The following is a 14592-nucleotide window of genomic DNA, read 5'->3' as shown; positions in this document are numbered from 1 at the left end:
TTCTTTTACTTGCTGAGATCAACATTAGTTACGTCAACTAGAGCCTTTATTGTGTCTAATTTGTGTATGTGTCTAATTTCAATGCCATGTTCAGTCATACCAAGCTGGCTAACGTTAGCTATTAACCAAGTAACGTTAATCTTAGTAAGCTAGTGGCAAACAAGTTTAACGGTAGCAGAAGTTACTGGTAGGTACTAGAGTGACTAACGTTGGCCTAACTTTAGATAAGTTGCCAGCGAACTGCAAGTTACTGTCATTGTTAGTTAAGATAACTTCCAAATGTCCAACTCGCCTTTGATCATCAAGCAAGCCCATAAACTATTTACACGGTCAAAACAACATTGATGTCTGGTTTTCAGTGCGAATTTGGCGCGTAGGCCATAAGTTACAAGTATCATTAGACTACTTCTTGATTAGAGGATGGATGTTGTTAGAGCACATCTTTAGCTGCTAGCTCTCTGTGACTGACGCGGCTGCACATAGGAAATGACATCTGACACCAGAGGGGTATTCCATCAACCTCGCAAAATGCTAAACCTGGCTTATTTCGGTAAGTCTCGCTAATTTTAGTAAGAGTTCCGTCCCATTAGTGTGGTTCACGTGAATCCCAGCTTGGTAACTATGGGAATGTATTCCACAGAACAAACCTGGTTACATTGTAAGATGGAGTCTGGCCAAGTTAGCCTAATATTCTTAGGGAATAGAACATAACAGCAGATTTGGTCGAAAAGTTAATTCATAGGCATATGCATATAGAACAGCATGATATGAGCCTGTCTGGCATCAAACACACGTGTGGAGTGGTGTGTTTTGGTGAGTGCTGGTGAACATATTTTATCACAACTTGTCATCTTAATAATATGATAAACTACAACAAGAAAGCAACATAATTCTGTTGTCGGTCTCTCTGTTCCTACCTGAACAGTAAACTTTCAAAAGTTTTTTTTTTTACAAGCGATTAGACCTGCTCAAAATGCCATTAACTCTATTAAGAGTTTACGGGCCTTCAAAATGATTTTGGAAGTGTTATTTTAAGGTAAAAACTCTTCAGGGGTCCTTTATGCATCACATGACTCATTTGGGGTTTGAAGGGCCAGTTTACTACCTGTTATAATAATTACGCTATAGTCCCCCCCCCCCATCCTCATTGAGCACATAGGTTCTTGTAAAGTACTACTTAATTGCATTTGTAACCATTACCTTTTGAATAAACAGATTCTATATAACCATACCCCACAATAACCCATTCATCTTGTGTATCTGAAGGACTTCTGTAAGTAGGCATCATCCATGTAAAGCTAGACAGTGCTTGTAAGGTAATAAAGCATATTGACTTAATGCAGTTATGACCTTTATGAATAAACATAACCAATATAAGTGCCCCCATAAATGGCCCATATTGATGCCCACAATAACAACATGATTGTACAAAACAAGTTTGCATGCCTTAATGATCTGTTTTGGCAACAGAGGTAGTAGGCCTATGGTTATAGCAATTCACCTGGGGCATGTACTACGAGGCGGGGTTACTGGCTTATCTGGGTAACTTCGAGAGTAATTTGATCACGTGTGGCATAACTTCCCGATTAACCCGTAATACGAAAGGTGGATGGGTTTTAACCGAGGTATGCTGCCATGGCAATTTACGCTGCATCTCAAACCTGCTCCGAGCAGGTTATGTTCTTGGTTAACTCGAGGTTTCCGTTAACCACACCCTTTATAAGTACCACCCCTCCACTAACAATTCGAGATATGTAGGCGTACCTGGATGATCCATACGACATCGGAGCGCAAATCGTGAGGTGCTCTCTTCGAGAGGTTTTAGAGACCGCCTATATATATATATATATATATATATATATATATTCTCTATGAAGAAATAGTCGAGGGAATTCGTTATCTTTGTCAGATGATCTAGGCAGAAGTCTCTAATGTCACCCGTCATAGCAATGCCCTTACGTGGACATTCATGTTTTCCATCTAATCGGTGATGCTGAACATCTGAGCAAGAATACTGTATGTCCGAAAATAAATCGCACATAGGCCTAGCCTAGCCTAGCCTACAGTATGCTGAACATCTGAGCAAGAATAGCCTAAAATAAATCGGACATAGCCTAGGCCTAATAAATTTAAATCACCATTTTAACAAACTTGTTGAATTGAATGTCACATTACCACATAAAGGCTACACATTTCCACAGCACCAGAATCCGACCGAATGCCTCCCTCAACCCCTTCCACAATCGGCCTTCCACTATTATTTGCGATGGCCAACTCCTCTGCTACTGTAAAACACTCCTTATTACAGTAGTGTTCAAAGACACCTTTTTCTTGTTAGCTGTAAAACAGAGGCCAAGTGAAGGCTATAAGCATACTAGGCCTACATGTTTTCATAATTAAGAAATATTAATGCAAGCTATAACTATATCAACCTACTATTCTGAATAATGTGTTTGTGTTTCATTTTCACCTGCTGCCATGTGCGTTTGGCAATGGTGTTGCATCTGAAATGTTCACAGGATTAGGCATACACTAAATCAGTCAATGGGGGCTACTTAAACATTCAATTATCCTATTACTGTAATCTATATGCCCACTTCTAAATTGTGTTGCATCTGTAGGCATTTCTATGAACTCAAAATAAGCAATTTAATTATTTCAACTCATTTCAGACATTCCGCAAGCTATTAATCCTCCGTAACACATATTTGAAGAACATGTGGAAATAAAACTTTACTTTTAGGGATTTAGGCTACCCGATCTGCAATACGTTGCCAACAGCCTTGCCTTGCTTTGTTCACTGCCGACGTATTTGATTTTTGTCATAGAGTGGGTTTTAATTCCTCATAACTTGGCATAATAATTGTGCATTCCTCATCCGTAAAATAAGGTGATCGCGTCATTATTGAAAGTGGTGACTTGCGCTGCAACCCGCCCCTTTTATGTGCACGCGCACAAACTCCAATTAGGTTAACCCCGGCTCAACAAATCAACTTCATAATCAGCGTCGTAGTACCGATTAACACCACTTAAGATAACCAGGTTTTGTCAACCCCGGTTTAACAAAGTAACCCTGGGTTACATCTGGCTAGGTAAAGCTCATTTCGTAGTACAGGCCCCTGGCGGCCAGAACGAGGCTAAAGGGTACACTTGCCATTACACCTAAGTCCAGCAGATGGTGGTGGTAATGCAATCCGTTTGCAAACAGCCAAAAAAAACTCACTGAAGAAGAACAGGCCAGTGAACCCTTCTTTTTCGGTGAGTTTTTTTTTGGCAGTTTGCAAACGGAGTGCATTATTATTTTGAGTAGCCTGCTAAAGTTGTTTTGTGGTTATGCTATTTATTCACTCCCTCGTTTTGAGTGAAAACAATCAAACTCCCAATTGATTTCAAACCAATATCATTGTTGTTTAAATGAATGCTTTCATTTTTCTCCAATTTATGTAGGCAACTATCTAATTTGTTTTCTCTTCAATTTTATGACTTTCAATTAAAATCCTGTAGATGGCGCTTGTAAATCGAACAGAAATAATCTAGTTTCCCCTTAGTTTTACGACATATATCCTTTCGGTCAATCTACTGTTTTGGTCTACTTACCGTGCACAAGCAGACATGAAACTGACCTAAGCCTCGTTTGAATGAACGAGGGCAAGATGCAGCTAACTTGAGTTAATGGAATGGCTTCAGCCCCAAGTGAAAGTCTACGCTAGTTCAAGCCAGGCTATTGCTGTTAAGCGCCACCTTCATTAGCGAGGTTGATGGAATGCCCCTCTGATGGTGTGTGATCAGTGTGTGAAGTTACTCCTAATTTATTTATTGATAGTAATTAGCATTTATACAAACTTAGACTCAATATCAAAAGGTTCTCTCTTGCACTAAGATCATGGTGTGATTTTGTTTAATGCAAGTCATTTATTTTTAAGGGAAATTCCTTCCCCTGAAAACGATGTTGGGTCCTAGATATGATGATCAAGTCCCTGAAGAAAACAGATTTCACCCAAGCATGTTGTCTAACTATCTGAAGAGTCTGAAGGTATTTTTTCTGTTTCCTACAATTTATTTGATTATGCAATAACTCCAAGGTTTGTCTTATCAGTTAAAATTATAAGGTACTTTTCACTTTTCATTTCAGGTCAAAATGGGATTGCTCATCGACCTGACCAACACCACTCGGTTTTATGACCGCAATGACATTGAAAAAGAAGGAATCAAATATTTCAAACTGCAATGCAGAGGGTAAGCCAACAGGACAATGTGTAAACTGTGTGGAGTGTTTTTTCCCCAAATATTAGGTTTAAATCAGATCTACAGTGGCAAGAAAAAGTATGTTATTTTTACCTTGGTTTACAGGGAACCAAACCTGCAGCTTCACCACAATGGCAAAGAGCCAGGCTTGTTGGTATGGCAGTCAGAGCACATGCTCAACCAAAGTGAAGACACTCTGACACTGTGGAGTACATAGTTTTAGCAGCCTCACAATACAGCTCAGCCTCAGTCTAAAGTGTCAGAAGTGGGATTGCTTGCCACAAGGCCATCGGAGGCCCAGTTTTAGGGGTGTAAAAATCCATCGATCTGTATTGATGCATCAACCCAAGAGCAAACTACACTATATTGCAAAAAAGTATTGGGTGACCTGCCTTGACTCGCATATGAACTTAAGTGACATCCAGGGTTTCCCGCAGCACTTTGCAGTTAAGGTGGCCACCTTAGCAACACACGCCTGTCCCCTTAACTAGCCAAAAAAAAAAAATATAGCTGGGCCTACATTATATGAGTGATGTCCGCCGTGTTACTCCAGGTCTACTGTTTTCTCCCTTTCATTTCAAACCGTGACCAATGCCAGTCTCCCTTCTCTGCAGAACGCACAAAATAATAATGGAAAACGTGCCATGAATTGGAAGTTTTTACAATTTTTAAATGCCATAAATCCTCAAATTATGACCGGGTTCTATTATTTACTTAGGCTGCACAAAGCACAGGGCTTTTTGGGGCAGGCTTAATTGAGGAAGGTCTTTATTTCTACGTTTTATTTTGAGGCATGCGTTTCGTTTGGAGCGGCATACCAGCGGTAGGCTATCAAAAGTATACGATTTTTGGACTGTTTGATTATATTGCTAAATGTTGGGACTGATAAGCACTGACATCTGGGGGGTATTTGATGGTTCACTAATAAGTTTCATGTAGTTAAAAGAATGTCGGGAATTCCACCCGCTGTGTTTATTGCGAGACAGACAGTCGCTTTAAATCATTCATTGAACATGCGCTGCGCTGTAATTGAAACCTTATTGCGTATAGCCAATAGGCCTACGGTAGCCTAAATTGAGTTATTTTTTTAATTATGCATGATTTAGCCTACTTTTTTATTTTATTAAATTAGTAGGCTGGAATTAGCCTGACGTAGCCATACTCAATTCTAGTCAGAATATGAGTCTGATATTGCTCCATTGGGACCTAATTATAGGGCGTGTTTCAACCGACACAGGGGGGAATGCCTCTGCACTCAATTGGATAGACCTAACCAATCAGAGCAACAAAATAACTTACCGTGAGATGTAGGAAGAACACACAAACCATCCTTCTTCTCCACAAATGCCTTAACATTGTTTTCCCACATCTCAGCCTTGGCTAAAGTTTTCAGAAATAATCGTTTTCAGTGATAAAACCTCATTGAAATAATATGCATTTTCCATATAGAGCTGGTAAGTCCCGCCCATCCGCTAAACCCCCAGTGGACCTCTAGATTGAAAAATCGTCAATGCAAGTGAATGTAAGAAAATAATTATTTTCTGGTCCTGTTTGAATTGTGCCATGAATATGAACATATGTTGTCTGTGAATTTTTAATATAATTTTTCATGTTACGAGTTTGACAGTATATTATATGATTATTCGGCTAGCAGTTGTGGAAAAGACATAACGAGAAAGACTACATGTCGCCTATGTGACGTGAGCTAATCGCTAACATTAGCTGATATGCTAGTTTTTGTAACGGCAGGAATAAACACACATGGTAACAAAAATATTCGAAACATGTCTAGCTTCACTCAACACATTAACACTATGATGGTGTAATTGTAAAGTTGTATGGTTCACTGTGTTCAAAGTCGATCTTAATAACCCTCTTCATCTCGACCAATTGATGGTTGTTATGGGAAACTAGTTAGCTGTCGTCTAGGGAAAAGCTGTAGTCCACAAAGTGCTCTCACACAAAGTTTAACCGCATCAAACTTCTACCCGCTAAATTGTAGCATTCTTTACACTAAAATTTATATTAAAAATTCACAGACAACATATGTTGACATTCATGGCAAAATTCAAACGGGACCAGAAAATAATTATTTTCACACATTTCTCACATTCACTTGCATTAACAATTTTTCAATCTAGAGGTCCAGCGGGGATAGCGGAAGGGGCGGGACTTACCAGCTCTATAGGGTTTTAGAAGCTCCTTCTAGCCGCAGCGTTTTTGTTGCAAACATAATCAACCTAAGCAAGCTCAGATGACGTGATGGCGTGTTGCTCGCCTGTCCATCATCGTAAAGCCCGATTTGATTGGTCCGCCAGATATGGCGCGAGCATAGTTGCTCCACAACGGAGCAATGCCCGACTGAACTTCCCGACCTCAAATGTTGTGGGCGGGACTAAGTTCGGCTGGCGCCCAGGCTAGGCTGGAATGCCTTGTGGCAACAATTGTGTTCAAATGAAGTGGCTTCAGCCTCTGGAAAGCTCAGAAGGCAAGCGACTGGTAGCTTGAGAGCGACGTGTTGAGACCATTAGGACGACTTTTCATTGGCAACAGTATTAAACCAACCAACAATATAAAATAATATATTTTCATTGAGTTAAATCGAAACAATGTCTTTTAGTGATCGTGGACTGATAGCCATAGGCTACTGGCAATTATCATCCAATTTCAATTTAATTGTGCTTATAGAGCGCCAAAACATTACGCATGTATCATGGCGCCTAACAGAGTGTAGACAATCAGAAAAAAAAGAAAAGACCCATGGGTAACAGGGGCGACTAGAATTGGAGATACATATAGGAAGATGCATATGATAGTCAGGTGTAGAGAATAGGACATGGTATTTAAAGCCACCTGAGGTGAAAGTTACAAGAGGTGGGATGATTACATATCCGGTATGGTAATGCATTAATCCTAATTTAGTGTCAGAAAGTTCAAATAGTCCAGCGTTGGAATTGTCCAGGGGAAAAGGCCCTGCCATAATTTGAGGATTTACGGGTAGGATATGCCTCCGAATCATGTGATGCGTCCGAACAGCAGCATCTGCTGGCTGTCATCAGGCTATCTATCATCGTTCGACAAACATTCTGATCAAAATGGTAAATCTTACGCAAAAGTATAAAATAATCTAAACTTCATTAACTCTCCGTGTATAGATCAAGACAGACTTGCGGAACAGGCTGCAGGGCAACAGTCTGACAGCTGGCATGAAAATAAACATAAATGTTTATTTATGTAAAAGAGTGCAATTACCAAAGGGCCCTTGTTGTTTTGCACTTTCTTTTGCACTTCAGTGTTGTATAGTCTGTATAGCCTAGTCTTTGTTAAAATTGCACACATTAATTCACTGTTCTTGTTTTCAATTGTTTATCACTTTTTAACACAAATATTTGTAAATATTTGTATAGTGTTGTATATTATATGGTGTTTGTTAAAATTGCACATTGCAACTGTTATTTTGATAAATAATTGTTAAATGTGGAGTCTTTAGTCTATGGCGCAACCCCCCCCTTAACCCTAGCTACACGATTTTCAGCTTGTGCGCATTCTGCCCTTGACTTGAGCCTGTCATTTAAGCACAATGGAGGCAGTTAACGATAGTAACAAAGCCTGCAAACACATTGGAGTCGGAAGAATGTGCAGGGCTCTAGAGTGCGACCAATTTTTCCTGGGTCATACTGGTGCACCTAATGTCATAAGGGTGAGCGCATTTCCTCGCATCTGCTGTCTCTCCGCGAACTAAGCGTTTGTCCTCTTTTGCATGGTGCATCAACACTACAAAACTATCCCTGAAATTAGAAACGTCACAATACCTAATTTTGTTAGTATCGATATACTTTTAAGAATGACAGTCGGTGCTTCCTGTAGCCAATGTGTCTTCTCTCCTCACACACACTTGCAGCTTTTAACCTGCAGCTGTGTGCCTCACAGCAACAGATGACATTAGGTTAATTATTATTAAGTTCATTTGCTGACTTGCACCTCTCAAGTTTGTATTGCTAACCTAGCTAGGCTATGGTATTTAGTTTATTTAGGGCTACTGTTGGGTTTAATGACTTTTCCGAAATAAGCTACACAACCGATTGGCAAACTTCTAAGATCTTGAGAAAGTTCCTTTTAGATAACCGTTAGATAACCGTTAGCTCTTTTAGGACCCCAAAAAGATTTGTTCAATATCAATTAATATGTTTTATATAGAGTTACCACAGTGCCACCTGTGGTTGTATAGAGTAACCTGTGGTAACTCTATATAAAGCATACTGACCTCAATGGTGCATTTTGCCCATGTTCAGAGTGGAAAGTAAAAAAAGAAAGATTTGCATAAGACAAAGTCAAATTGGTGTTTTTAAAAAGAAGGGATCATGGAGAATAAAGAAAAAAGTATAAGAATAATCTTTGTATATTCCCATCCCCTGTCATTTATTTAAGCTTCGATGGTAGGGATTTGGCTACCCTCCTGAAATCTTTTGCCACAAATGACCCATTATTTGTACATTTTATGTAACTGTATAAAAAGTTGAAACAGAAGGCTGTGCTTTGACCCACATTTTTTAAAGATGATACCTTGTCTTTTTCTCTCTCCTCCACATAGCCATGGTGAGTGCCCCACAGCTGAGGTCACAGGGCTGTTTATCCGGTGTTGTGAGCACTTCATGGAGAGAAATCCCACAGAACTAATTGGTAAGAATGGCTTTCACCTCATCCCATGTTCCTCCTTTTTGCATGTTTGCATCACCCTGTGGGTAGCTTAGCAAGTTAGCATATACAGTAAGAGAAGTAAATAGGCTTGTTTAGTGATCCTCAAGTTAATCAAACAATTATGAATAATTGTGAAATTGAAAAATGATTGATAAAATGTAAAGGAAATGTATTTATATAGCACATTCCAGCACAGAGGCTACTCAAAGTGCTTCACATAGTCCTTGAGCAATGGTGACTCGGCTCTGAACAACACCCAGCAGCATGGTGTTCTTGAACAGTCCAACTGCAGGTGACATTGGACTGTGGCATGGTGATCATGAACAGTCCAACTAGGTAACACTAGACCATCTGTAGAGCTCTGTAAGCGCAGGTAATTGTCAAAACAATCCACTACAGTGATAATGCCATGAATCTTCAGAGAAGAGAGAACATTTTTTTTCTTTATAATGAAATGGGCCACTTTTGCCATTTGTAATATATATCCGGGGGGGTCCTAATCTAGGCCTTCTTTGAGAAGTATTCAAATGAGTTGGCTAGCTTATTGTACTGACTTCTGTCCAGATAAACCTGCATTGTACACTTGACTTCCCTAAAATGAAGCAGGGGAATTGGATGTATAATGAGTTATAGGTTTGGCAGAAGCTTATGTCAGGGGAGATTTCAACCAGAAAGTATTTTAGCGTTGTAGTTTTTCTATGACAAAGTGTGTTTTTGTGAAAATGTAGTACTTCAGCAATGCCATAAAGACCAGAAATATTTATTTCTCACTCTTAAATAAAATATAACCAGAACACACTTATTTACACCGTATATGGTTTAAGCAGTGTTATAATGACCAGTCACGCAAGGAGGAAGCTGGTGACGAGCTGTCATTCTCCACCCTGGGCACTGCCTGGCATGCCTAGCTCACCAGAAGTTGCTGGTAGATCCAGCTGTGATGGGGGTCTCAAAATCAGCTGTTGACTTCACCTAGCACCATGGCTCACCAAAAAAATGACCCTGCAGTGTCAACAGCATTTTGGCAAGGTGCAATGAGGAGGGGTCACCTGAAATGTACTGTACATCTCCAGTGACCCTTTCATTGTACAAATGTCTCTTCATTATACGAACATTGAATGCAGTCTCAGTTTGCCTAAACAAGGTTCTTTGAATAGTAATCTTGAATATAAACCTTCCAGCTGTAGCTTTCTCAACAAGGTCTCCAATAGAGTACTGAAGCCATGACGTGGCAAGGTAGCAATTTCACTGGATCTAAACAAATCAATCTAACCATAGATGTGGCCATAGTGGTATAATCTATTTAAATAATTTTACAATGTTTCTGTGATGTTAGTATATACATCTAACACTAGGAATTATATAGTACATATATTTATACCAACACAATCAAATTCATGACTACAGAGTTTTATTTTAGCATTTGAGCTTTTTAGGCAAAAAACGTCACTCTTAACAGCCGCCAGGCTTTGATAAGGTGTGAAATATCCATTGGGATTCTATTACACCTGACAGGGATCCTGATATGTGGCTAAGCTGCTGCCTAGCAGGTAACATATGTTAGCCTACATTTAAAACAATGTATTAGGTAGAAATGATGCCTACATTCAATGCTACTTATGCCATTTCGAAAATTTGTTTAGATCCAGTGAAACTGCCAGCAAGGAAACGGAACGGTACTCTATTGTCTTCTTCCCACTTGTGATCCCAATGTGTCAGAACTATAGACTGTATGGTCAGAACCAGAACCCACCGGCTTCATCACCAGCTTCCTTGTCTCGAGATGGGTCATTATAACACTGCAAAAACAACAAATCGAATTAATGCCTAAGAATAGAATCAGAACCAGAAGTACACTTTTTAGAATTGTTTTTATTTCTTCTATCTTCTGGTTGTATTCTAATACACTGATCAGCCATAACATTATGACGTGCCTAGGGGAAACCAGGTTTGAGTCCGACTATTTGGTAAAAGGGAACTATGATGAGAACATTTTAGAATCTACTCTAGTATCTCTAGTCTAGTCTAACTCTAGTCATCTCTAGTATCAGTTTGAAATCTCTTCCCACACAACAGTCTCAACATCTCAAGTCTGTCTCTGGCTACTTTATTTAATGGAAAACTATCATCTAAGAACAACTTAGGGTGTATTTTTGTATGATAACAAGTGTATACCTTCATTGGTGACCAAAATGGTGATAAACTGAGTATAATTGTATTTAGTCTATTACAGACACATTTACTCTATTAAGTCAGCGTAAATATACACTGACAGTGCAAGTCCTGTGTTTTATGGAATTCACTGTGCAGTACATTTCCTAAACCCGTCCTATTCCATGATTGACTGAAAGATCAGCCACATCCCATCATAAAAAGATGGCAATACATTTAGCAGCTCTCTGTGCATATCCTTTTTGGCACTAGGGGGAGCCAGAACACCAACTTGGATCTTTCCTACTAAACACAACATCTGTCATCTGTAATTCATTTGCTTTTCATGCTTTTGAAGGACAACTCCAAGTGCTGTAATTACCTGCCTGTACACATTTAGCTTATTCCTGCCTATGTTGCTGTATTGCTTATAGCTGATGCCGCTGAGAAGACTAAGATCATTCCATGCCAACTCATTAAGGATCTCATAGTTCATGTCATAGATTTTCTTGGAAATCTTGTAAAACTTTCTATAGCTGTGGCCTTTAAAATGGCATCCATCCTGGAATTTTTATCAGGCTAATATCAGAGCTAGAATTTAAAATCAAGATCTGCCTGCCTCCGTCTAGAAACGAATACTGGGTTGTCATTGGATCTAGCTACACAGTTACCCAAAACATCCTGTGGGGATAGAAGGAACATTGCCCAAAGTATGACCTATGATCCTGGATGTTCTTGAGAAATTATGTGAAAAGTGGTGGTGTCAGTTTCACTTCTCTGTATTTGCCACCTCTACACAGTTCTCACACACAGGAGAATATTGAAGTGCGTTCATCTGACAAAGAGTGGTGCTACAAAGCATTAAATGCAGTACCGAAATGCAGACCTGCCCAGGTTTGCAGAGGTCATGTGGATGGGACCGTCAATGTTGACAGAGTCCCATTTGTTTGCAGAGGTCATTTGAATGAGACTGTGTCGATGTTGCAGTGCCATTACTTATTGCTAGCCCTTTGGTGGGGGCTGTTTTTGTGTTGGTGATTGCCGTCTGTAAATCTCTTAACAGCAGGTGGCGCTCTGCTGCTCTGCCTGGAGCTCAGGATGAGTCTTCGGGAAAATTGTGTTTCTGTGCAGCACCATGCAGTAAATTCAATTGCCATCACCTCAGGGAGAACATATGAATTTCATTACTGATGCCACCCCTTTGATCATTATCTGTTGTCTCATCAGTGTGGTGCTGTGAAATGGGCACTCAGGGGACAGAGTACCTGTCTGAGGGCTCATAGCAGCCTGCTTGATTCTGAACTGACACGGTCCCTCCTAGCTAATTGTTCAGACAGGGTTATGAAGGAGCCGTTTTTAAAGCTGCTTGGCCAGTAGATATATCAATTCAATTCTTTTGTTAACATCTACGTCAGGATTACTGAAAACTTGCACCCAGCCATATACTCAAAGAAAGAATTTGGTGAAGGACTTTGTCCTAAACCTTTAAACATGAAACAAATGTAGTGCATTGTGCTATTCACTTCCAATGCCATGATAATTTATCAGAAGAACTGAGATTGTTCTGGTTCCCCTACTTGTATTTCCCGTTTCAGTATGGAGAGTTGATATTTATGTGGATGTGCTGTGTCCCCTAGCCCCCAGCACCTCTGTCTTTGTCACACAGCTAGAGGTTCCCAAGTCACCCTCGGGGAGACAGGTCTGATGGAGCGCTTATGCATGAGGCATAGAGAATACACACACGCCATCACACATAATCAATGTGCTCAAACCCTTTGTGTTTCAAAGAAGACCTGTATCACGTTTTGCTAGGCTGGAAGTGATTGCTATTGATTTTGCAGAACCACTACTTATGCCTACCAATAACTGAAGACCTAGGGAGAATACCTGTATGCATGTGCACACGATGAAACAGTGGATTATATGGAATTCCGATCCACTGAACTGATGTCTCATTGATGTCCCCGCACAGGTGTTCACTGCACACATGGCTTCAACCGAACAGGTTTTCTCATCTGTGCATACCTGGTGGAAAAGATGGACTGGAGGTATGTATTCTTGTGACCGGCTTTTGTACATTTCTAGTGCATCCACTGGTGCTTTGTAAAGAGGGTTTTGTAGCTCTTTATTGGATTTTCTATATTATTTTATATTTCTGTATTTTCTATTGTTTTTAACTGATGTAGTGTTCATATACTGAAAGTCGCTTTGGACGAAAGCTTCTGCCAAATGCCATAACCATTTTCATCAGCTGCCTGCCATCATCGTGATGGCCCTGACCTTCACTTGGGACGTCTGAATGTGTAATGTCATGAGGGCTAGTGTGAGGTTGTTTGTGTTGTCTTTTCCTGTCATAGGTAATATATAAATTAACATATGAGTAAGTGCAGCCAAATAGGGGTGTGTGATATTGAAAAAAACATCTCTATGGGAGTTTGTTATAATTAGGGGATATTTTGCATCCTTAAAAAAAAAATTTGTACAAGTGTCATATAATGCTAGTATTCACTCATGCTAATAGGATATTCATTGTTCCTTGTTAATGATATTAATGGAGACAACATATTTAAGAAAAACAGATTTCAATGTACTGCAAACTGAAGCATTTAAGTAAAAGAAATTAGGAAAGCACTTCACCACCAGTGCAAGTATGCCCTGTATTTAGAGCCGGCAGTTTCCTCGTCGCAGACTAGCCATAGTTTAAGAAACGCTGCTCGATAATATCAGCTCATACACTGTTAAAACTGTAATTAAGATATTATCGTAGACGATATACAACATATTGCACATCCCTACAGCCAACACGACCTTCTGTCATTAAACAGAATAGGTTTGTTGCTTTACAGGTTTTTTGCTTTACGCTCTAGTAGAAATGTTCAAAACACGTGTGCTATGTGTGCCCTCACTTCCATAATGTGTCCAGAAAGACATGGTCCTCATCTGTCCTCGAAGTGTGTTGTACTAGGCCAGCCTCTGTCTCTGAAGTGTTTGTAAAGCAGCAGTGAGAAGGGCATCAATGAAAAGAGATGTGCGGGGATAACACTTCCTGTGCTGCACTGACTGTTGATGATGCATTCATAGTTGCATTGTCTGTAACTGATGGAGGTTAATAGCAATGCCGTCTCCTAAGCTGTATCAGTAATTGGTGAGAATGGATGACGTACGTGTCTGAGTGCTGCTTTTGTGAACATTACAGTGTTGAAGCGGCTGTTGCTGCTTTCGGCCAATCCAGACCCCCTGGCATCTACAAAGCGGACTATCTCAAGGAGCTCTTTCGTCGCTATGGTGAGGTAGAGGACGCACCCCCAGCCCCTGAGCTCCCTGATTGGTGCTTTGATGATGACAATGGAGATGTGGATGATGATGGCAATGTAATTGGCCAGGACTCTGGCCCAAGCTCCTCAGCAGCATCCTCGGGGAAAAAGAAGAAGGAAAGGTTAAAACTGGTAAGCGCAAGTTTTATATGTGTGTGAGGATTTTTCAATGTGTGCTTTCAAA

The 14592-nt window shown here is 40.1% G+C and overlaps 1 protein-coding gene across 1 annotated transcript in view; it reads left to right on the top strand.

The window, feature by feature from the left end:
• Positions 1 to 14592, top strand: part of rngtt (RNA guanylyltransferase and 5'-phosphatase) — a 96805-nt gene that overhangs the window by 565 nt on the left and 81648 nt on the right. The window contains exons 2-6 of the mRNA XM_042095023.1: positions 3924 to 4033; positions 4133 to 4236; positions 8837 to 8925; positions 13067 to 13142; positions 14291 to 14540. Coding sequence (XP_041950957.1) covers positions 3924 to 4033; positions 4133 to 4236; positions 8837 to 8925; positions 13067 to 13142; positions 14291 to 14540 — 629 coding nt within the window. The remainder of the gene's footprint in view (positions 1 to 3923; positions 4034 to 4132; positions 4237 to 8836; positions 8926 to 13066; positions 13143 to 14290; positions 14541 to 14592) is intronic.

The sequence above is a fragment of the Alosa sapidissima genome, chromosome 6 (genome assembly GCF_018492685.1).
Source record: "Alosa sapidissima isolate fAloSap1 chromosome 6, fAloSap1.pri, whole genome shotgun sequence".
NCBI lineage: Eukaryota > Metazoa > Chordata > Actinopteri > Clupeiformes > Clupeidae > Alosa > Alosa sapidissima.
Note: the sequence above shows the minus strand (reverse complement) of the source record. Positions and strands in the feature narration are given on the sequence as shown.